At 58.9% G+C, this 22,933-nt stretch overlaps 2 protein-coding genes across 9 annotated transcripts in view; both read right to left on the bottom strand.

Moving 5' to 3' along the window:
* KIF17 (kinesin family member 17) overlaps positions 1 to 8,477 on the bottom strand; it is a 42,269-nt gene extending 33,792 nt beyond the window's left edge. For all 5 annotated transcript variants that reach the window (XM_088023037.1, XM_088023038.1, XM_028090826.2 and 2 more), the window contains exons 1-3: positions 8,247 to 8,477; positions 2,391 to 2,537; positions 1,264 to 1,365 (exon numbers count right to left, since the gene is read on the bottom strand). In XM_088023037.1, the coding sequence (XP_087879163.1) occupies positions 1,264 to 1,365; positions 2,391 to 2,537; positions 8,247 to 8,477 (480 nt within the window). The remainder of the gene's footprint in view (positions 1 to 1,263; positions 1,366 to 2,390; positions 2,538 to 8,246) is intronic.
* A 3,181-nt stretch (positions 8,478 to 11,658) lies between these two features.
* On the bottom strand, positions 11,659 to 17,830 carry SH2D5 (SH2 domain containing 5). 4 transcript variants are annotated; one of them, XM_088023034.1, is made up of 10 exons: positions 17,729 to 17,815; positions 17,282 to 17,365; positions 16,709 to 16,783; positions 15,588 to 15,734; positions 14,079 to 14,327; positions 13,742 to 13,916; positions 13,312 to 13,420; positions 12,671 to 12,830; positions 12,002 to 12,126; positions 11,766 to 11,862 (listed from the first exon to the last, which is right to left on the bottom strand). In XM_088023034.1, exons 1-10 carry the CDS (start codon positions 17,813 to 17,815, stop codon positions 11,766 to 11,768), a joined length of 1,308 nt encoding a protein of 435 aa, XP_087879160.1. The 4 variants fall into 4 exon arrangements, with proteins under 4 accessions (XP_087879162.1, XP_087879161.1, XP_027946570.1 ...); XM_088023036.1 differs by lacking the exon at positions 12,002 to 12,126 and having other exon boundaries at positions 11,659 to 11,862; positions 13,312 to 13,471; positions 17,729 to 17,830; XM_088023035.1 differs by lacking the exon at positions 12,002 to 12,126 and having other exon boundaries at positions 11,659 to 11,862.
* Positions 17,831 to 22,933: the final 5,103 nt, after the last annotated feature.

Genomic DNA, 22,933 nt, shown 5'->3' with positions numbered 1-22,933 from the left:
TCGTTCATTTAAAAAAGCTTTTTTAAAAAAGAAAGAAAATGTCCAACGCTGTCTCTGTGGCTTCCTAGCCTCAGGCAAGTCACATTCTCTCAGACAATTTCACCCATAAAATGGGAATCTCCATGGCAACCTCCTGGGGGTGATGCTCCAACTCGGGCATTCTGACTCTGAAGGAGGTGGGCCTCTTGGTTGCTTGGTCAGATAAGAAGCATGGGAGTCAGGGGCAGCCACCCGCATTCTGGCCACAGGATTGCCTCAGCCTCCCCCCTCCCCTACCCTGTGCTGGCCCCTCCCCCTTGGCCCTGACCCGGCCCACCCAGCATTTAAAGAGTCCCAGAGAGGACACATAATCCAGGCCTCACACTCAGGCCTAGACTTGGGTCCAACCTTGCCACCAACTGGCTGTCTGGTCCTGGCAGGTCACTTGACCTCGCTGGGCTCCCCAAAGGGTCAGCCAAGTTCTGCCTGTCTTGTGTGACCCCCTCACAGCAGCACGCTGAATGCCTTCTGTGCGTCGGGCTCTGCAAGCAGCTCATTCTCACCGCCCTCTTCAGTCCTCACTTTATAAGGGTCAGGTCACCGGTCCTTGGGTGCCCCGCACCAGACCCCTTGCGGTCCTTGGGTGCCCCGCACCAGACCCCTTGCAAAGGGGAACAGAGTCCCAGAATCTGAGGCCACGAACAGCCATGAAATGGGATGGTTGAGATTCAGGACCTTGAAGTCAGACAGACCTGGGTTCAAGTCCAGTTTTGGCCACACACATAGGCAAGTGAATTAACCTAAGCGTCCCTTCCCACACTGGGAAACTGGGGACAGCGGCTACCCAACAGGATCACTGCGACTAGTAATAAGATCATGTGCCTAAAGCAGTCAGTAAATAGTGCTCAATAAATGATAATCATTATCACCGTCTTTCTAGCTTTTGGGGCCCTTAGGGGTTTTCAAAGTAATTTTTTTAGAAGTGAAACCCATTTTTCAAATGAAATCTATTACAAGACTCCATCTACTTCACCAGATATAGGTGGCATGACCCCAGGTAAGGTCCAGTCCCCCACTGTGTGGTCGGGGGTAGGCCGGTGAGCCCCTCCCCTGCAACAAGCACTCTGAGACGCCTCCAGAATTCAAGTTCAAAAGTCCCCACTCTAGTCTGAACCGGTGCACGTGCCCCCAGGATACCTTCCCCGTGCTTCTGAGAGAGCTCGGCCTGATGCCAACCTCCACCCTTCCTCTGCCCCTCCCTGCCCCGGCCACATCTGTACCCACCTCCAGCTTCTGCTTGGTGTCAGCCCCCAGAAGGTCACGGACATCTTCATTGTAGATCTCCAGGTAGGAGGCCCGGACCAGGAACTTGGTATTCTCTGCACACTGCAGGGTGTGGACAGGGACAGCAAAGAAGCCTGCCAACGCTGGCCCTGTCGCCTTCCGCCTCTGCAGCCAGGACATCACGGAAGGACATCGCGGCAGGAGAGGCGATGACATCAAGGGGAGGGGAGTCCCCAACCCTCCTGGCCCTGTCCACCTGCCTGGTCAGCCGCCCACCCCTCCTCTCCAGCTCGGTGGGCCCCCTGGGCTCCTCTGATTGCATAATTCTCATATTGCTACTGTCACATGCTCTCTCCACAGCCTCAGGGGAAACGAAATGGGAGAGGCCTCCCCATTACTCAGGTAGAGAAACTGAGGCCACAGGTAAGGACCAAGCACTGGCTATGGTCTGATCTCTCCTTGTTGCAAATGTTCCTGGTGGGGGGGCACCAACATGAGTCCTGGGAGCAGGTACAGTAGGCTCTGCGGCTGACCGAGGTCACAGTCCCCACCCTGCCATTTCCCCGATGCAGGAATCTCTGCTCATGGCCAAGAGTGACCACCGGAGCAATTCTCACCCGTAGTCTGGCACTGGGACAACCGGTCTTGCCCAGCACAGAAGGGCGATAAGTCTGGGCTTCCCTATCTCGAAAATGGGAACAATGGTGATCTCCTGGGGCCAGGGTGGGGGTTCCGTGAGATAATGATGCAAAGGGGTTTGCACTAGGCTTGGTCTGTAGCAACTGCTTAATAAAAAAGGGAGGCTCTGATTGTTACAACCCCTTCTCAGGCCGGTGCTCTGGATCATCGGGTCCACGTGGGACAGCAAGTGCAATGTTCAAGTCCAAAAATGGCAGGAGAAAAACATGGAACTGGGAGGCAGAATTTTTCTCAATGTGAAGTTCTCCCATCCCCTTTTGGAAACCAGAGCCTGCCTCTGCTCATCCGTGTCGGGTCACAGCAGGCTCCGACAGGCTCAGAGGCCTTGCCGTAAGGCACCGGTGCTCCGGGACCCAGCGCCCGACCGTCCAGGGGGGCCCCCAGGCCCTGAGCGCCGGCGCCGCCCCTTCCCACCGCGAGGCCCCTACCTGGACACTCTCGAAAACGTGCTCGAAGGCCCTGGGGATGATGCCTCTCTGGGAAGATGGGTCCGGCAAGCCCTGCATGGTGAAGGACTTCCCGCTGCCCGTCTGGCCGTAAGCGAAGATGGTGCCATTGTAGCCCTCAGTGACACCCTGCATGGGGGGACCACAACCCCGGTTCTCAGGCTGGCCAGCCCGGCGATACTCAGGGCCCCTCCCCAGCTCACCCACTGTGATGGCACCCGGCCGGCAGGCGGTGCAGAGATGAGTAAGTCCCAGCTCTGTCCCCAAGGAGCTCCCTCCTGGTGGGGAGACTGACACACAAGTGATCCTCATACGAGGCAAGTGCAGGTGTCCAGGGAGCGGGCAAGGAGAGGGGGTGCAAGGGGAGCATCACAGAGCCTCCTGGGTAGGGCGGGCAGAGTGGGGGCGCTAAAAGGTGGCTCAGGGTTCCGACAGGGGTCAAGAAGAGGACGGCCTCCCAGGCTGATGGGGCACAGAGGGGTCAGAGGCTGAGGGCAGGCAGGGCAGGGAGGAGGGGAGAGAAGAAAGGAAGGAAACCAGGGGCAGCCCTAAAGTCAGTCTTCATTCACGGACACATTGATTCTTTTTTTTTTTTTATTATTAAAGATTTTTGAGAGAGCGAGAATGAGAGAGAGAGAGAGCACATGAAAGGGGGGAGGGTCGGAGGGAGAAGCACACTCCCCGCCGAGCGGGGAGCCCGATGCGGGACTCGATCCCAGGACTCCAGGATCATGACCCGAACCGAAGGCAGTTGCTTAACCGACTGAGCCACCCAGGCGCCCCACACTGATTCTTTCCATAGGCGTGGGCACCACGCTCCAGGCGGGACACAGGGATGAACAAGGCGCGACCCCACTCCCTGCCCTTGCAGAGCTCATGAGCTCATTGATTCTAGAACTCAGCATGGGGGAGGGGGAAGCCTGTGTCAGCACAGGAGAGCTGCTCCCAGGCCCCGAGGGCCCACCTGGCATCTACGCCCAGCTACACTGCAAAGATCCATCCTGTGGACCACCGTGGGGCTCGGGATCCCCAGGGACCGCTGCTGAAGGAGGCTCGAAGTCACAATTCACAGCTTCTCTGAGGACTAGGCCTCATTTTTATGAGAACTGGACGAACACCTCTCCTTTGTCCAAGGAAGTCCTGACCACTGTGTGGGTTCCTGCACCTTATCAGAGGGTGGGGGGCTGCACACAGGGACAGCCCCCTGCGGGTGTTGTGGGGAGGCAAGGGCAGCCCGATCCCCTGCTGGGCTCCTCAGAGCCGGGGACACCTGCAGCCCTGGTGATCAACATGATGCAGGGCCCAGAGTATCAGTGTCACCCAAACCCGGAGAAGGTATTCTACACAAAACTAGAGACTGCTTCACTGTCGGGTAGGGTAACCACCAGCCATACTAGACATGGGCCCGGTGAGACTGAGAAACTGAATTTATTTGATCTGATTTTAGTGCATTTACACTTAAGTGAAGCAGTATAAAATGTTCTTTCATTAAACAACACTTTATTTTTTGTTTCATTTCATTTCAACTGTTGATACTTTAGCATCTGCATGGAGACATGCTACAATGTAAAACACATAGCTGATTTCAAAGACTTTGCATGAAGAATGGAAAATATCTCACTGTTACTATACAATGACATTTATTAGTATGTTTTCTTGAAATACTATTTTGGATATACTGGGTTAAATAGAATCTATTATTAAAGCTAATTTCCCTTTATTTCCTTTCCCTTTCTAAAATGCTCAGTAGGTTGAGCGTCTGACTCTTGGTTTAGGCTCAGGTCAGGATCTCAGGGTTGTGAGATCGAGCCCCGTGTGGGGGCTCCATGCTGGGCGTGGAGGCTGCTTAAGATTCTCTCTCTCCCTCTCCCACTGCCCTTCACCCCTGCTTACGCTCTCTCTAAAAAATAAAAAATTTTTTAAAATTAAGTTAAAAATTAAAGTCACACCTATCACAAATCATGTTATATAAGACAACAAATATCTTAATAAAATAAAATGTGGTTACTAGCACATTTAAATTAAGTATGTGGCTCACATTACATTTGTATTGGAAATCATTGCTCCAGAGCTGTGCTGTTCAGTGTGGCGGCCACTAGCCACATGTAGTTATTCAAATTTAACTTGATTTTATTTTATTTGTTTTTAAAGATTTATTTATTTGACAGAGACACAGTGAGAGAGGGAACACAAGCAGGGGGAGTGGGAGAGGGAGAAGGAGGCTTCCCGTGGAGCAGGGAGCCGGACGTGGGGCTCAATCCCAGGACCCCAGGATCATGACCTGAGCTGAAGGCAGACGCCCAACCAAGCCACCCAGGCGCCCCATTTTAACTTGATTTTAAACAAAATTAAAATTCAGTCCTTCAGTAGCACTAGCCTCAGTTCAAGTGCTCACCTGCCACCGATGGCCAGTGGCAGCCTAGATACAGAACATTTCCACCACTGCAGAAAGTTCTACAGAACAGCATTGTTCTGGAGTGAAGCAGAAAACAATTTTATGTGCATTTTTAAGGCAAAACATAAGATTTCAAAAAGGTCTCACCCATCAAGGGATGCCTCCAGATGTTCAAGGGACGAGCTTGCCCGTGGAATGGGTCCTAAATGTGGGCCACTCTGTACCTCCACCCCAGGTTCTGCACGTCTCCCTGCTCTAGTACTAACCAGCAGACTTTCAGGAAATGAACTGCTAACGGACTCTTTAACTTGCTGTCATCCTCAGCTGTAATTCCCATGAAACTGCATTACAGATTGGATGTGCTAAGTATTTCTCCTACTTTACATTAAACACATAACTACTGCAACTGAAATAAAAAGCATCTGTCCCGGGGTGTCTGGGTGGCTCCGTTGGTCAAGTGTCCAATTCCTGATTTCAGCTCAGGTCCTCATCTCTGGGTCTTAGGATTGAGCCCCACATCGGGTTCTGTGCTCAGTAGGGAGTCTGCTTCTCTCCCTCTGCCCCTCCCCCTGCTTGCGCTCTCTCTCTCTCTCTCTCTGAAATTAATAAACCTTAAAAAAATTTTTTTAAGAGCATCTGTCTTAAATTGCCTCATGTCCCCCTTCTGCCCCTTCCCAAGCAAACCGCTGAATGTCCCACCCAGGGACCGAAACCTATGGCTTCTACTGCATTGACGTCTGGGTATGGTAGAAGCCATGGTACCTGGCCCGTGCGTGGGCTGGGGGCGGCTCATCAGGGGCAAATCTAAGGCCATGGGTGTGAAGCCGGGAGAAGGGGCAGATGGCAAAGTTGCCGGCTGGGAAAGAGCCCGTGGACCAGGCGGCGGGCCAGGTGTGGAGGTGAGGAGCTCCTGTGAGAATGTGCTGAGTGGGCAGAAGGGTGGGTCTCGGGTGGGCAGCACTCAGGAAAGCCAGAGAGATCAGCCAGGGTCGGGGAAGATCAGGAATAGGGACTGGATTTAAGGGCTGGAGAAGCAGGAAAGAAAAGGGCAAGAAGGGGCGGTCAGAAGTGCTGCGGGCTTTGTGCAATAGGGACCCAAAGGCAAGGGCCTGGATGGGAGGCCCTGTGGAGGTGGCAGAAGCCCTGGGAGAGCCTGGAAGCGGGCTCAGAGCCCCGCAGGGCAGACACACGGCCCTCCGGCTCTAACGGTGCGGCTGCTCCTGGCTCAGAGCCACCCTGGCTGTGCTTTGCGTGCTACTCATTTAATGGGAGGCAGCAGGATGGAGCAGGGGAGCAGGCACTGTGCTGGGTATCAAAACCACCCCACCTCATTCTGTGATACTCGTGACCTCAGTTTCCCCACCAGGGGAAGGACTCCAGCTCTATACACGACCACAGAGTAAAATGCAGGCCTCCACCTGGAAGGCCCGTTCCTCCACCTTCTTACCTGGCCTACCCCTCTCATTCTTGAGGTCTCAACTTAAACCTCACCACTTTCAGGAAGCCCTCCCAGCCTTCCCCTCCCTTCCCATGCCCTCCAAGCCCAGGTTCTCTGGCTGCCAACGTGCCCCAGGCTTTTCCTCCTCTTCATCACCTTAGATTGTAGCTATTAGCTTAGCTGCTCCTCCCCCTGACCATGAGCTCCCGGAGGGCAGAGCCTATGATTCCTTCAGGGCTGTGGTCCCCAAGCCGAGGACGGGCTTGGTGTGGAGCTGCTACTTGCTAGCTGAATGGATGAATGGATGAAAATGAGCTGCTGTCATGTTGAGTGCGAGGCTCTGGGGGATGTCCAGAGGGAGGCAGGTGTCTGGCAGAGAATCCCAAGTAGTGGGGGACCTCAGGGCAGGAGGGAGAGCCAGAGGGGAGATGTGACAGAGCCTCTGTGTCCTTAATGTCTCCCACCCTGGGCTGGGGTTTCCTGAGGACCCTGATGAGGGAAACATGCTCAGGGGATTGCTTCCAGGATGAGGCAGGGACCCATGAGCAAGGCCAAGGAGGACTCAATCTTGGAATCTTTAAATCTCTAAGGGGCCAATCCTGGACAAAGGAGCAGAGGAGGTCTGTAGGGCCTCAGGGACAGAGCCAGGGCAGGTAGCTGAAAGCTTCAGGGACGCTGACTCTGGCTCACCATGCAGAACGGTCTTCTAGGAGCCAAGAAGCAAAGGGGAAAGGGGCTGCTTTGGGAAGAGTGAACTCCTGCCACTGGGTGGACATTCGAGGACCCAATGCGGCGGCGGCGGGGCGGGGGGGAACCAGACACAACCCTTCAGGTCCCTTCCAGCCTGGGAGTGCCGGACAGCAGAAGGACGGCCTGGCCATCCCCAGCGTCTGGGACCACAACCTGGGGGAGAGCTGTCCTCGTCTCCCGGGCATCACTTCCATCGGGCCCTGACCGCTGGGGAGTTCTGGGCTTCAGAACACTTCAACGCTCTCAAGGGCTTTGACTGAGCCTTGGTAGGAGAGATGGGGCAGCCACAGGAGGTGCTCTGAAGGGTGTTAATTGGCCTGCCAGCGAAAACAACAAAGGTTCTAAAGTGCATTTTCGAAACACTGGGTTCAGGAAGTCAAATCAGTTCCTTTGCTGCAGGACTCCCCAGAGCCTCAGGTATCTCAATGTGCCCTGTGAAGCTTCATGGGAGGGAGGGTGTATGCAGCATTTCCCAAACTTTTCCTTTTTTCCTGGGATAACCTGGGACATCTCACTTAACTAGTGACTCATTGAACAGCTGGGGAGATGCTGGTAGAAAGGAAGAGCCCTTGGCCAGAAGACAGGAGGTGTAGCTCCCCGCCACTCCTCTGCTAGAAACCTACCATGGGAGTTTGGGCAAGTTTCCCTCTTCTGGGCCTCAGTCTCCCCAACTGTGAAATGTACAAGTGACCTGGTGTGAGTGCTCCAGAAAGCAAAAGCCCTATAAAGGGTGACAAACTGGTGTTGCCTCTTTGTTCCCGAACCGCTGAGACGAAGATGATGATGTGCTAGACCAAAGCTAAACGGTTTCCGTTCCTCCCAGACAAAGGCAGAAGGAGGGAAGCAGAGATCTTTGTATGAGGAAGGAGGAGAGAGGATTCTGAACGCTGAGGGGAGAAAGCAGAGGCCACAGCCTGGGAAGAGGAGGCGGTGGCGGCTGGGGCAAGTGGCTAGAGCGTTTAGAGAAGTCCTCAAGTTCTCAGATGATGGTGGAGGGCAAGTAGTCTTGGAGGCTGGAGTCCTTGTGGGCAGGGGGCTGGAAGGGGTGGGGCGAGGGCCAGCTTTGGCCTTGCGGACAGTGCACACCGGAACGTGGACGTTGGAGGTGGGTTCCAGCTGTCTCCTGCCTAGACAAAAGACTTCAGCCCAACCTGTTGGTGTCCACCTACCACCTCCAGAAGGCCGTTCCCGCCCAGCTCGGGGACAATACTGTCCCTTCAGGCCCCCTAGGCGGCGGCCTCCCGGGCGCCCTCACCTCCACCAGCGGGTAGGCGATCTCGTTGTAGATCTGCTCGGTGAAGTGGTCCATGTAGTAGGCGCCGTCGAAGGTGAACTGCTTGGGCGGCTCGTCGGCGGCGCCCGGGTTCTGGATGAAGCACTGGCCGCGCGCGGAGTCCACCGTCACCACAGGCTGGCAGTTCAGCTCCCGCTCCCGCTGGTTCATGGGGCGGCAGCGCACCACCACCTTCACCGACTCCGAGGCCATGGCGCCGCGGCGGGGGTCCCCAGGGGGCGGCCCGACGTGGGCGGCGCGGCCGGGACACGGGACCTCCGGGGTTAGGGGGCGGCGCCAGCGCCGGGGCGGGGGGCGGGGCCTCGCGGCGGGGGCGGGGCCGGGGCCGCGGCAGGGGGCCGGGACTCCTCGGGGGGCGCCCAGAGAGGAGGGGCGCGGCGGGGTGGGGGGTCGCAGGACCGGAGCCGGGGCCGCCGCCTCCTCCCGCGCCCGGGCTCGCCCGTCCCTGAGGCCCGGCCCGGGGAGGAGGCAGTGGGGGGGATCCGCGCTGCAGGCGCCGCCGCAGGACCGGAGCCCCGGAGCCGCCCCAGCCGCCCGCGGGCACGCGCGCCGCCGCGGCGTTCGCGGTTGCCGGGCAACGCCCGTGGCGTCACAGCCGGCGGCTCCCGGCGTGGGCGGGGGGGGTAGGGGGTCCGCGCGTTCTCGGCACCCCGCCGCTGGGAGAGTCGCGCAGGAGCGTCCCCTAGCTGTTGGCTGGCCGGGGCGGCCTGCTTCGCGGGAGCGTCAGCTCTCTCCTCTAATCCCCACTGCCCAGTTCAGAGAGGTTAAGCAATTTGCCCGAGGTTGCCCAGCTAGGACGGGGAGAGATACAGGAGTCAGGGCCTCACCCGGTAGTTAGAGACCTACCGAGGCGACAGGGACCTTGCTGCCTTTTATCCACATCCCTCTACTGACTCAGGGGAGGGCTGCCTCCGACAGAGCAAAGCGTCCTTCTAATGCCGCCCTCATTTTCTCTAAGACGCAGGTTAAAAAACAAAACCAAACTATTTGTGAGAGCCAAAAAGTCTTTTGGCCGGAGAGGTTGCCAGGCCAATATCCACCGGCGCAGCCCAAATCCCTCCAGCCAGAATAGCGGCTGTCATTTTCCTGCAGGAAATACCCACTCAGGGTTTTACCAGAGAGAGATGATTTGAATAAATCTACCTACCCGGTTCCTTCAGGTCATCCTGAGCCCAAGGAGAGGATCCCTCTGGCTCACCATTCAGCACCAGCTGAAGGCATGGTTGGCAAACCAAGAGAGGCAAACTGGACAAAGACCTTGCCTTTCAAAGGAAAAGTCTGTACTAGACAATCCGAAGAAATGCATTTTATTTGTTTCAAGTCCCCACAGTAAGGAGAGCTGGTTACCCAGGTGGTGCCGGTTGGAACAAAGAGAAAACTGATCTATGATTAAGACATTGAAGCATCTGCACACATGGATCAAAAATCTTGCCCTATGCATACCACATGATGAATACTGTGTGATGGAATGTTAAAGTGCTTTGAGAACATTCCTGATACCTTGTCCACATGGAGGATGTGCTCAGCAAAACCCATCTCTCACAGAAGTAGGCTCTGGCCTCAGCCCGGGCCAATCACCAGGTCTTAAACACGCGTCTCGGGTGCTGTAATTCTGGACACAGGATTGGCAAACCCCTCTCCTGGCCAGGGAAATGCGAGACCAGGCCTCCCACGAGGGACCATGCGTCCTGGTGGAAATGGCTGTGAATCAAGTCCCAGTCCCCCCTCCCATTCAGTGTAAACTCAGCGCTGTGGTTCTGGTGAGAACCCCCAAAGGACAGCCGCCTCCCACCCCTGCTATCCCGTGATGAGAGTGACATGGTCCCCAGCCCAGACCACTTCCGGGGCAGGCAGTTGTAAGCTGGGAAGCCCAGGCCTGACCTCCTGAGGAGCCTCCCTTCTTTCTCTTCCATCAGGCCTGCCCTCTGCCTCCCAGGAGTCAGAAATCCGTCATGTTCAAGGCACAGAACAGTCACATCCCACTCCCAGATGCGGGAGAGTGCAGCCCCCGTATTCGTGACTCGCCCTCTGCCTCAGGAATAGAAGTTCCTCCAAAGTGAACTTGTGCCCTAAATAATTCGGGATTCATGTCAGTCTTTCGAGCTTAGTTATTATAAGGGGGTGGGGTACCTGGACCTGTCAGTCACTGCAGGGCGAGTGCCTTAGACCAGAGTCATTTCCCTGTACCCACCCTGCCTGCTGAGGCCAAGGCCCCTCTGGCAGGGCCCACATCAGATCCACCTTTGGATGGTTCTGCTCTGACCCCATCCCCAGTGGGGCAGGCCTGGTGAGGCAGCCCCTGACAACCATGGCCAGCACCACGTTATGGGAAGTGGACCAGAATCAGGTGGCTTTCCAGGTAGCCCCTAAACCCAGACTGGCCTGCAGGATGAGTTGAATAGGACCCTGGTCACCCCTGTATACCTGCGGCTCACTGCTGGCCCCTCCCAGTCAAATGGACAAAGGAAATGAACCCGTGTGTGTGTGTGTGTGTGTGTGTGTTTGTGCGCGCGCGCGCGCGCACACACACCTTGGTGGTCCTTGGGGGCGTGGGGGCAGGAATCACAACCCTGTGGATTTGACTGGAGACAAACCAGCCTTTCTAAGCGGCACAGATTCTTTGCCCTGTGGGATCACGTCCCTTCTATACACAGATGTCCACCTGGGTGCGGGCTTGGTGGGGGGCACGGCTCTTTGTCCATCCTGCCCTTCTGTGCCCTCCTAAGCCTCATTCCTATGAACAGAATTCATAGAATTCAATGGAAGACTCCCTTAACGTCAGATGCTTTGAGACACAGGCTGTGCTGTAAGCCTGGGTGCAGCTCAGCCCAGCCACTGTGCCCATCAGCTCCTCCAAGTTCTCTCTCTTTCTCTTCTGGACAGAGTGGCGCTCGCCCCCAGGTCCTTGCCCACGATGAGAACTCACTCCTGCCTTTCCAGACACCTCGCCCTCATGTGCCTGGCTACCTCTGGGTACTCTCGGGAGACTCCTGGTCAGGGCCCCAAGGCCTGGCCTCCTTAGGAGAGGGCCACATCCCTCATGAACAAACCTTCCTGCCCCCCCTTAGAAAGCTCCCCGCCTAGGAGTAAAGTGAAGCCCACAGACAAGCTTCCAAAGTCACCCAGCAAGTGAATGGAAGCCTGGAGCTCCGCCTGCCCCTCCTCCAATCTCGGCAGGCCCCATGTCTCATGAGAAGCCCCCAGCGGTCCCCAATGTCAGGGCTCCCCCCTACCACAGTCAGTGAAGTGATGGAAGACTGGTCCAAGGGGCAGAGTGACTGGATGGAACTGGTGACTAGCAGGGTGGCAGAAGGGCAGGGCAGCCTGTTGAGGCCCAGGACCCAGGGTGAGGTAGGTCCAGGGGGTTAGCCTCCTAGCCCAGGCCCTGCAGCTCTGCCTCTGACTTGGCATGGCCAAGGGGCCGCAGTGTCCGGGTGGGTCTGCCCTCGGACCCGCAGTCCTGATCTTCATAGCTGGGGTTCAGACGGCCCATGTCCAGGGAGCAGAAGAGGCTGCGCTCGGTCCCAGCGTGGTGCTCCACCAGGGCCTCCAGGCTGGCAAACTCAGCAGGCAGGTGCTAGGGCAGAAAGGGCTGAAGCTCCAGCTTCCCCTCCCCCATGGCTCCGCTCTGGGCATCCACCACCCCCTCACAAGGGATCTTGCCCCACTTCAGAAGGGAGAAAATTCGAGCTCAGAGAGGTCACTGTCCTGCTCACGGCAGAGCCAGACACTGTCTCCTCTCTTTCTCTCTTGCCAGCCTGGACGGGACTGAGCCATTCAGCCTGTAATAAGGGCGCACATCCAGTCCCTGGAAACCTGTGGTCAGGCCAAGACTCCAGACCTGGAAGCCCAGAGGCTGGGTGAGCTTAGGCCTGCGCCTGCCGTCTCTCAGTCAGTTTCCAGCTCTGCTAGAAGATGGGCTAGGGTGTGGGAATGCCACTTTTAAAAGCTAGGATTCCTATAGAAATGGAAGGCATGACCTGGGCCCAAGACTCTGGGGGCACCTGGGTGGCTCCCATGGCTAAGCGGCTGCCTTCGGCTCGGGTCATGATCTCAGGGTCCTGGGATCGAGTCCCCGCCGGCTCCCTGTTCAGTGGGGAGTCTGCTTCTCCCTCTCCCTCTGCTGCTCCTCCCACTTGTGCTCGCTCGCTATCAAATAATTAAATAAAATCTTAAAAAAAAAAAGCCCCCCCTGGAGGCCCGAGGGCAGGGCCAGCAGGTCCAGTGACAAACTAGATGGAGAGTTAGTTAAATAAGGGGTGTGGCCAGAGAGAGCCAGTGGGGTACCGTGATGAGGCGAGTGGGCTCCGGGCCGCCGGCCAGAAAGGGCGGGGCTTGCGGGCCAGGGGCGGGGCCGGGGCGGGGCCGGCTGCCCGCACGCTCACCTCCACGCAGTAGCGGCCCAGGTGGTTCCGGAAGACCTGGTGGGGCACCACACCGCACTGTGTCCGCACCGACAGGCACCACTGGCCACTGGCGCCGGGCTCGGGCCACAGCAGGAAGGCCCCAAGCACGTCTCTCCGCAGCAGGGCGAGGGCGCTGGGCCTGGGAGGGCAGCGGGGAGAGGCTGAGGAAGGTACCCCGGCCTCACGTCGCTCCCCTGGGCGATGGCATAACCAGAAACGGTGCCTGACCCAGAGTAGGCCCTCCGCCAAGGGAAGCTTTTAGACTTCCTTCCTAAGGGGCGTCTAAGGGGTCCTTGATGGCTGACTGCTTCAAGACCCAACCCGGAGAGTTTTGAAGAGCTGGCGGTTAGCAAGCGGCTGCCCTGTGACAGGCGAGGTGCTGAGAGCTTTGCCTGAATGACCCTATTTGATCCTCTCCACAGGCCTGTGATTATCCCCATTTCACATTTGAGAAAAGAGGCCCAGTGGGGGAAGCCCCTGGCCCGGCGCCACCAAGGTCAGGAAGGCTCTGCCCTTGCACAGGAAGGTGCACACGTCAGGACCCTGGGGGAGGCCAGAGTCCATTCCTCTGCCCCCCCCCCCCGAGGGGCTGCGCACCAGCCAGGCCAGGCCCCTCCTACCTGGAGATGCCAGCAAAGGCCCAGATGTTCTCTGTCAGGCTGCCCTCGCTCTCCACCAGGCACGAGGGGCCACTAGGCCCCCAGGGCCACGCCTCCCACGCGGCAGGAACTGCGGAGACCACCCAGGGGTCAGAGGGAGAGAGGCCAGGCTGCCCCACCGCTACAGACCCCATCCCGGCCATGCTTGTCACCTCACCAAGTCTCCCCCCATAGAGATACATCCGCGCACGGGCACAGCCCACTCACACCTGCTCACCAGCTGGAGCACATCCCATCCAATCTCCTAGGCAAGCCCCCGGGCGTGCAGACCTTGGATGCACACTCACGTGGACACGGGCATATCCACACACAGGTCCAGCCCTCTGACTCACAAGGGCCCACCCAGGCCTGCACCCCTGCAACCACGCGCAGGCGAGCCCCTGCAACTCACAGGCCTCCCGAGCGGACAGCTGCAGCTGGGTCTCGTAGGTGCAGCCTCGGTAAGCCCCAGAGCGGATCACCTTGCTGCGAATGGCCTTCTTGCGCACCAGCGTGGGGGAGCAGTAAGGATTCCCCAGGCGGGCATGGCGGGTGCCCCCTCGGCCTTCTGACTCTGGCAGCTCCTTCTAGGGCACCAAGAGGGGCCCACAGGGGCAGGCAGATTCAGGCCCATGTCAGGTCAGGCAAAGCCCCTTCCTGCTGATGTGCCACATTCCCCTCCCACGACCCCCAATCCCTCGCCCAGTTCCCTTGTCCACTGCCCACTCCCTGGCTGGGGTGCAGCGTACCCCACCGGCTGCAGGCCCCTCTGCTGGCAGCCGCCGGAAGGAGACCAGTGCGTGCACATTCTGTGAGAGCTGATCACGGCTGAAGGGTTCCCGTACTAGGCCAGGGGGGCCCCCAGGGCTGGACAGTGGCTTCACGGGCATGTCCCCTGCAGACCCCAGGCAGGGCTCAGGCTGTGCCCGCTGCTCAGGGTGCTGCAAGAGGTAAGCGAGCTGGAAGGATCGGCAGAGCAGCAGGTGCAGGGTCTGGACCTAGGGAGGAGGAAGGGGCTGGCTCATGTGGGACAGGTTTCCTGGGGGACTCCTTAGACACCCACCCACTCACCATTAGGGCATGCCCCCCTTGGCTTGGGATCCTCTTCCCCATTCTTCCTGGAAAAACTCCCTCTCACCCCTCAGAACACCATCACGCAGTCCCCCCTACCAGCTTCCTTTGTTCATTTGACAAATCCAGAGCATCTGCTTTGTTCCAGACAGCATGCTTGGGGTTGGGAATACATAGACTAAATGCACTCCTGCCCCTGGGTTGACTACCCCACCCTATGTCTGTGCCCTTTTAGAGCAGTGGCTATGAGTCCAGACCCTCCAGTCCTGCAACCTGGGATCCAGTTCCAGCTCTGTCACTTAGGGGCTGCTGTGTGACTCTGGGCAGATCATGGCACCTCCGGGCCTCAGTTTCCCCATCCCCACTTCCCTGTGCTCTTTAGTGAAGTGGAGCACAGAGAGCCCCCAGCAAAAGCCGACTGCTCCGGGGCCAGTATGTTCTACCCCAAACACACACTATCCAGCCCCAACATGTTGGAACCGTGAGCTTTGGAAGATCAAGGGCAATGTCTCAGCCACCTGTCCTTCCAGGAGCCTGCACAGAGCTTGAGATACAGGGTAATGGCAAATGTTGCTAGATGGCACCGAGCCCAGCCTCTGCCGGCCACACAGTTGGCTGCCAAGGCTCTGCTGTTCATGGTGGTCGTACTGGCTTTGACTTCGGGGATCTACCCACTCACCCGCTAGCCCCACGGGGCCACGCACTAGAGCAGTTCAAGACCTGGCCCCAGTTTCTGCTCTTAAAGAATTCCATTGTCTGTGATTAGGGACAGACTGATGATAGAGTGTGGTTCATGTCCCGGGACCTCAGAAGGAAGAGTGGTCCAGAGGACTCCAGGTAGGCTTTCATAGACACATGGGCTGGCCTTGAAGGGCAAACTGGAACTTGCCAGAAGGGGAAGGGAATTCCAGGCCAAGAGACAGCATGAGCAAAGGCCTGGCAGTGTGACCACCCAATTTCTAAGCACATGGCCTGATCCCCACTTCCAGGCCCCGGAGAATGCTGAGGCCACTAACCTGCTTTTGTGGAGTCCTCAGTGGGCAGAGCCACAGAAGGAGCCGGTGGGGCAAGGAGTGCCTGTCTGAAGGGGACTCCGGCCAGCTTAGCTGAGCCCTCCAAGGTCTTGGTCCCCAGAGCCCATGCTGACGCATGGCACCCCCCCAAGCCCGGCCCTGTGCCCCAGATACCTCTCCAGGCTGGCTACCCACAAAGAGGTGGCAGAAGAGCTTGCTGGCCGGGCTCTGGGGGTTTCGGGCCATGAAGGCAAACTGGCAGTCAGCTGGGCACCAGGTAGAGTAGAGGATGCGCCTCAGAGCATGAGCCATCAGGAGCACCTGGGTAGGAGTGGGCAGGACGGCCTCCATCAGACCTGCCGCGTGGCCTGCAGCTGCTGGCCCAGGGGGTGCAAGCCCTGTGGGCCCCACACACCTGCTGGCTGGTCTCTGGGGCCTGCCCTCCAGCCTGGGTGCCCAGCTTAGCCTCCCCCCGCCGCCCCATGGCTCCTGGGGGAAGGACTCTTCCCTCCTTCCATGCCTGCCTAAGCCCTCCTTCAAATGGGAACCCACATCCTTCACATGGCCTCCCAGCTCAGTCCCTTGCTCCCCGCTGCTAACCTGCTGGCTGGGATTGCCCCTCCCCCCCACCATGCTATGGAACTGAGCGGCAAAGTGCTCACGGCCTGCAGGGTCACAGGGAAAGGCAGTGGCAGCGGGCCCTGGGGTGCATGCCTGGTCTCTGGAGGCAGATGACCAGGGTTTGAATCTGGCTCTCTGGGTGACTTGGGCAGGTAAGCACAGTCCTCTGAGCCCTTGTGACACTTATTGAGTGGGGACAGTGACCCCTCTGATGAGGTTGTGGGTGGGGGTCAGTGAGACCTCGTGCAAGTGGCCCAGGACCTGACCCAGGGCCCCTGCAATGCACACCTCTGGGACACGATTCGCATCAGTCTTAGGAGACTGGCCCTGGGGTTGTGGGGTGCACAGTCTGGCACAAGGTTAGTGTTCAGCCCACAGCCCCCCAGCCAACCCTGGGCAGGCCTACCCAGAGGCCCGGGGCCTGCAGAAACCCAGGGCGGATGGTCCTGACACTCAGGCCAGGAGGTAGCGCCTGGAGATTTTGGAGGACCGGGGCTGGGGGTGAGAAACCGTTGCCAAGCTGAGGGTCGGGCCCTTGGAGAGAGGACGTCCAAAGGCCCAGAGCAGGCTGGAGAGGCAGGGATGCTCGAGGGGTGGTGCAGGGTCGGGTGCATTCTGAGGGAGGAGGACACCGGGCCTGTCCAGTCCTCACCTGCACCCACACAGGCTCCTACCTCGCCTTCCCCGCTGTAGATCTTGAGGCCCTGAAGGCTGAATTTCAGGATGACGGCCCGGCGTCGGGGACAATCCTATAGGTGGGAGAGAGTTGGTCGGGGGCAGGCATTACCTTCCAGGCCCGGCCCGGCCTTAGGACCGGTCACCACAGGCTGGGCAGCCAACTCCACCCTGGCTGCCAAGGGACTGGGCCCTGGAGAGTGGACTCCCCAGGAGCTGGGGAGGTGTGGATGGGGCCTGGCAGACCACCCCCCAGCCAGGGCCTTGGCTGGCCATGTTATGACCATCCCCTACATCTCCCATCTGTGGCTTCCACCCATGGGGCAGGTCATGACTGCCCAAGGGAAAGCAAGGGAAAGGGTCCCAGGGCATAAGGGACATGGCTTCAGGTGCCTGGGTGTGGCCCTCACTGGGCCCACTTCTCAGAATGGCTTTGGTTCCGCCCCTCCCTGGCCCTCACCCGCTCCATCTCTATGATGGCCGCAGGGGCCATTTCAGCCTGACCTTCCCAGGCTGTGATCCCTGCCGGGGACAGGCATGTGCCACCACCACCACCCCCTCCAGCTCCCTACCTTCAGTGCCCACAGCTGTTGTTGCACGAGCCACACGCTCTCCTGGGTGTCCAGGTCGTCCACCGGGAAGGAGCCCACATACTGCTTGGGGGTGTGGTGACGGCGGGAGGGAGGCAGGGCAGTCGGGACCATGGCTCCTGATCCAGTCCTCCAGATTGCCCCCCCTGCTCTCCCCCCCCACACACACACTCTGCTCTGTCGGGTAAGCTGTGGACAGTGACAGAGCACTGGACTCGGGGTCTAGCGGGCTCTGCTGCCTTCCCAGCAGGTGGCCTTGGTCAAGCCCCTTTGCCCCTCTGAGGCCCCATCTCCTCATCTGTGCACACACACACACATTCTCGAGTCTGGGGCGGGGAGGGAAGATGGGAATAGCTCCTCCCCACCCCCCAGGACCTGCACTCAGTCCCCGCCCACCAGAGCACACCCCATGGCGGTGGCCCCACCCACCTGGGCGAACTTGGTGATGCACCTGGGCCGGTGAGGGGCAGGGCCGCAGTCAGAGGCCCTCCGGCCCCCTGCCCCAGCCCTCTGCATGGCCCCCAGGGTGCCCAGTTTCGAGCTCCGCAGAAGAGGAGGCTGCAAAGGGGAGGGGAGAAAGGATGGCTCCCGGGTGCTCGAGCCGCACTGCTCCCCCTCAGAGGCCAGTGAGCTCCTTCATCCCATAAATCCTTCCTGAGGCCTTGCTGTGTGCCAGGCAATGTCCAGGGCACTGCGGACACAGAGAATACACAGCCCAGAGCAAAACGATAGACTCCCTCCTGCCCTCAGGGAGCCAACAGGCTTGTGTGGATGGACACTGAACAAATCAATCAGTAAGACAGGGAATACGCTAGACGGTGATAAAGGAGAGAGAAGGCGGGGAAATGCAGGCTGGGGGTTGCTGCAAGGAGGAGTGAGCTTTGGGGAAAGAGCTGAAGGGAGGGGTGTGGCAGGCTACCTCTGTGCTCTGGCCTGGGCCTGCCCCGGGGGTGGAAGTAGGGGTGAGAGCCATGTAACCAGCCTGCACAAAGTGCCAGGGGAAGGGGGGCAGCCTGGGAAGGTACCACCTGGGAGGAGGGGTATGACACTGCCAGAACAGTATGCAGAGGCACAGGGAGGAAAGCAGCAGAGCCCCTGGGTAGACCTTACCAGAAGAGCGGCCAGAGCCAGGTTGGGATCAGCCTTAAATGTCACCCCAAGGGAATTTAGGCTGTGTGCCGTGGGCAGTGGGGAGCCATAGCAGGTTCCAGGGCAGGAGCTCTGTGCTCTATGGGAGTGGCCCATGAGCTGGATGCTCTGAGCTGCTGAGGCTAGGGACATGCTTCACAGGCCCTGGCTCATTCGGCCAGCCTGACTGAAGCCCCCAGGTGGCTGGGGAGCCCTGCCCCCCCAACCCAGCCCAGGTTTTGGTATTTTGTGGGGCCCCTTTCCCAGATCCACTAGTAGAAGAGAGAAGGAAACCTCTCTTACTAGACTGTCCTCAAGGACAAGGATAGTGCTCACTCCCCATTAGAGCTCAGGACCACAGCTGGTGCACAGCGAATGCGGAAGTAAGGCATCTTGAGAAAGAATGGCTGATTACCTCTGCCTGGGTCCCCCATGACTCAGCTCCCTCAGTCCCTCCTGGGGCCAACTTAGACCCCACCTCCATCTGGCATCCTGCCTGGCTACTCACCAGACTACTAACAATCACTGCACTTTGGATCAGAGAGACCTGGGTCCAAATGCTGTGTGACTTTGGGCAAACGGCCCCACCTCTCTGAGCCTCCATGTCCTCATCCCCAAATGTGGGATCATGTGAGGGCTCCAAAACAGAATGGAGGAGCAGGAGGGACGCTTCACAGGCACACACAGAGGATGGGGGACCCCAAAAGCCTGCTGTTCAGGAGGGAGCTGGGGAGGACAGCGAGGTCAGACCACTTTCAGGGCCCTCCTTACACTGAAAGACAGGAAGACCTCCCAGTCAAGGAGAGCAAGGCAGAAGGAGAGCCTGCCTGGGAGCCAGGATTCCTCCAGGAGAAAGCAGATATCAGGGCGCTGGGCAGGAAATGGGTGTGTCCTGGGGGTGCTCAGGAACTGACACTCCCAGCCCCAAGAGCCCAGGAACGGCCCCTACCTCTGCCCGCCCAGACCTTCAGCCCCAGGTTCAGCCAGGGTGGGGCGGCAGCCACCCACTACATTCTGAGAGCAACCCCCTACGTTCAGTGAGTGGCCAGAGCCAGAAGAGCCAGAAATAGGGGCTGCATGGTCCCCTGGACGCCCACCTGCTTCCCCTCTCCTGTACCCTCTCCCCTCCTGCTTTTCTGGCCTCGCACCCTCCACTTTTTGATCGTGATCATTTTTCACATCATGTCCACTGCCTATTAAAAACCATGGTTTTTTGGGGTCCATTTTATGTTCAAATACAACAAAGTTAGATGTGTAACTGGCACAAAAGCTACGTGGCCGCTGTTCCAGGCATGGAAGCGGGGCTTCCAGGGAACTCACCTCTTGACTTCATTATCACATTATGGGCTGGGATGCCCTGGACGGCAGAGAAAAAAAGACCAAACCATAAATGGGGCAAAAGGGAGAGAGGGAAAGAGGAGAGGCTGAAAGGCAGCCAGCAGATGTGGGAACAGAGAAGTGAAGACAAAATAATAGATAAAGGAGGGGTGGGAGGAGGGGGAGATGAGGAGCACATTTCCCATCCTGCCTGTGCTGACACAGCCCCTCAGACCCTCCGGGTGTGACGGCAAAGAGCCGCGCGGGTCCTCAGGCACACTCACGCTCTCTCTCACACATGCCGAGACAGCTGTGTCTCGGGCTGCGAACCGCCTCCTCCCTCCAGATCCAGAGCGGCAGCTTTCTTGGGGACACTCCACTGTCCGGAGAGTGGGGGTGGGGAGCACCCCCCCCCATCACCTGATCCTTCCCCAATCCCCCAAGAAACTGGAAGTTTCTCTCTTCCTCTCCCTCCCTCCCAGGGCATGTCAGCCCCAGGCCGGGATCTGAGGGCTGCCCAAGGGATGAGTGAAGGTACCAGGCTCACCCTAACCCCAGAAACAGACCTGGGAACTCACTCTGGGCACAAACACCCATTTATCTCTTTGGAGCACACTTGTTTTTCCAAGGTTTTACACGGGAACCTGGCTGGGCCAGCACCTTTCTAGGGGGACACCTTTGGAATGAGGCTGGGGCTCTTCTTTTGCTCCTCTGAGAATTTCCAGGTGGTCCTGCTTAGAGACAGGGTACTGGATGGGTTGACTTGCCTTGAGAGTCAAGGGTAGAAGCCCTCTACTGCACTGCACCATAGCTGAATTGAGTCATGCGGGAGGGTGGGGGGGGCACCTTTATAGCATCCTGGGAGACCACTCAGCCTGGACTCTGGGCTTAGCAAAGTGTAGCTCAGAGGGGTGAAGCCACTTGCCCAAAGTCACACAGCATAAGGGAGAGTTGGGAAGCAAACCTGGGTCTCTGGGGGCTCTTCCCCTAGGCCATGGCAGTGTCCTCCTGCCCAGACTCCTTTCCCAAGTAAGCAGGGTGTCCACCATGGGAGCCTGGCGAGTGCCAGTCTATCCAGCTGCCGGGAACACCTCAGGTGCTGGGGGCTGATCTTACCAGTGAAACAGCTGCTTTCTCAGTCTGATGGCCTCCCTGCCCAGATGGTCTGGGGCTGCCAGAGCCACTCTGGTCACTTGCCCCACCTCCACTACTCCACTACCTTTGGCTCAGCCACACAGAAGAGCCTGCTTCCCTGTCGGGACACACTCCTTCTGCCCTAGGCCACCAGGTGGGAGGGCACTGGACCAAGCAGCCAGAGGTCAAGATCAACATCATGGATTGTGAGGCCCACAAGACCTCTCGGCCTCTACTTCCTCACCTGTAAAGCGGGGATAGTAATAGCAGCTGCCTCCTGGGGCTGCTCATTTATCCGCTCCTCTGACAATATTCCACGCGCCAACCATGTGCGCGGTGAACAAAACCAAGTCCCAGCCCTCGGGGAGCGCCCAAGCAGGGCTGGGGGGACGGTACAGGAAATCGACATTTCAGGGGAGCTTTAAGTGATTTGGAGAAAGATACAGTAGGGTGAGGAGGATCGTGATGTGTGTGTGTGTGTGGGGGGGTGCTATTTAATACAGGCTGGTCGAGGATGGCCTCTCCGAGCAGACGACAGGGAGCGGAAAGTGCTGTTTTCAGAAGGCACGGCCGGGGCCAGCGCCCGGGCGACACGGAGCGCTCCCCCGCGTGGGTCACTAGTCCTGCTATTATTGTCACTCCTGTGCAGCGCGGCCAGGGCTATGGGCTGGCGGTCCCCGGCTCGGCGCAGAGAAACTCCCCGGACCAACCGAGGGGCGAGCGAGGCAGGACGCTGGCGGAGGGGACGGTGGAGGTGACGGCGGAGGTGATGGACGGCCACGGTGGCGGTGATGGAGGGAAGCGGCCGAGATGCTCCTCCCCAAGCGAGACCTCCTCCCACCTCCGCGCCCGGGGACCGAGCCCCACTCCCGGCGATCCGCCAGCCCCGGCCCCTTTCCCGGCTCCCCCGCGCGCACTCACCGCGGCCGCAGCGTCTCGAGTCCCGTCGCCGCAGCTTCGCGTTGCACCCCCGGCGCGCCCTGCGCGTCTCCGCCGTTCGCCCCCCGCCCCCCGGCGCCCCCCACGTGGCCGCGGGAACCAGCACCCTGTATCACCTGGCGGCGGCGCCCGGCCCTTGCCAGCCAATCGTCGCCCGCGGAGCCGCTCCGATCGGGAGCGTCGCCCAATCAGCGGCCGCGAGAGGCCCTGGCACCGCCCCCGCCTGCTCAAGCCGCGGCGCTCCGCCTTAAAGGGCCTGAGTGGTCGTTCCTGTCCACCGCGGGCCTCTCTTCTCGGGCTCAGTGCCCAGGGCCTCGCTGACGGTTCCCTCTTTGAGGAGACCTTCCCCTCCTGCCCCCTAGCTAGCTCCTCCTCCTCCAAGCGGCGGCTCCAGCAGCTCCTCCTCCGGGAAGCCTTCCTAGACCACCAGTGACTCCACCCCCTGCAGAGCCCTCGCGACTCTCGCTGGTCACCCCACTCTTCTTACTAGAGTGCGAGCGGCACTGATCAGGAGGGGCCTCCAGCCCCAGTGCGCAGGACAGAGCCTAGTTCGTTCAGTCATTGTCGTCTCGACGAGAGAACGAATGCGCTCAGGGCAACCGGACCAGTCTCACCTTTCCTTCCCTCAGCCTCGGATGGTAGTGGGGGTCGCGCATCCTCTCCCTCATCCTCTTCCCGCCGGGCCGGTTTCCTAGGAGGATCCGAGTCTGCCCAGCTCGGCGTGAACGTTGGTCCCTGCACGGGGGCCGTGACCATATCCTTCGGGTTTGCAGGGAAATCCATTTAGATGGGGGAACACTGGTGTGCAGATCCAGCCTGAGTGTCAGCCACAGCTGTGTGGAAAGCATTTTTGTTCCCATCAGGCCAGGCACCTTGTAGGTGCCAAAAAATACATTGCAAATCCAATTCAGCTCAGCCTTTGGTATGTATGGGAAGCGTGAGTTGCGCAGAGAGGAAACACCAGAAACTGCACACGCGCCATTCCTCAGAGAAAAAGACATGGGGGCTCAGGTCCGGTGCGGGGGGTGGGGCACGCTGACAGAGGTGGGCAAGGCAGAGAAACAAGGTCTGGGGCTGAGGGCCTCAGGTGAGTTCCAGGAGGAGGCTGGTTTGAGC

The sequence above is a fragment of the Eumetopias jubatus genome, unplaced genomic scaffold, assembly GCF_037043125.1.
Source record: "Eumetopias jubatus isolate StellerSeaLion01/CBP00866 unplaced genomic scaffold, mEumJub1_p1.0 scaffold_4, whole genome shotgun sequence".
NCBI classification, from domain to species: Eukaryota; Metazoa; Chordata; class Mammalia; order Carnivora; family Otariidae; genus Eumetopias; species Eumetopias jubatus.
This window is presented reverse-complemented; position numbering and strand designations above follow the sequence as displayed.

Bases quoted from the DNA above. Each gene is read 5' to 3' on its own strand.
- SH2D5 (XM_088023036.1), bottom strand. From the start codon at position 17,815: ATGCAGAGGGCTGGGGCAGGGGGCCGGAGGGCCTCTGACTGCGGCCCT. The intron at 16,784-17,281 runs GTAGGGAGCTGG...TCCCACCTATAG, and splicing joins AACAGCTGTGGGCACTGAAG to GATTGTCCCCGACGCCGGGC. The intron at 13,917-14,078 runs GTACGCTGCACC...TTGGTGCCCTAG, and splicing joins AGGGGCCTGCAGCCGGTGGG to AAGGAGCTGCCAGAGTCAGA.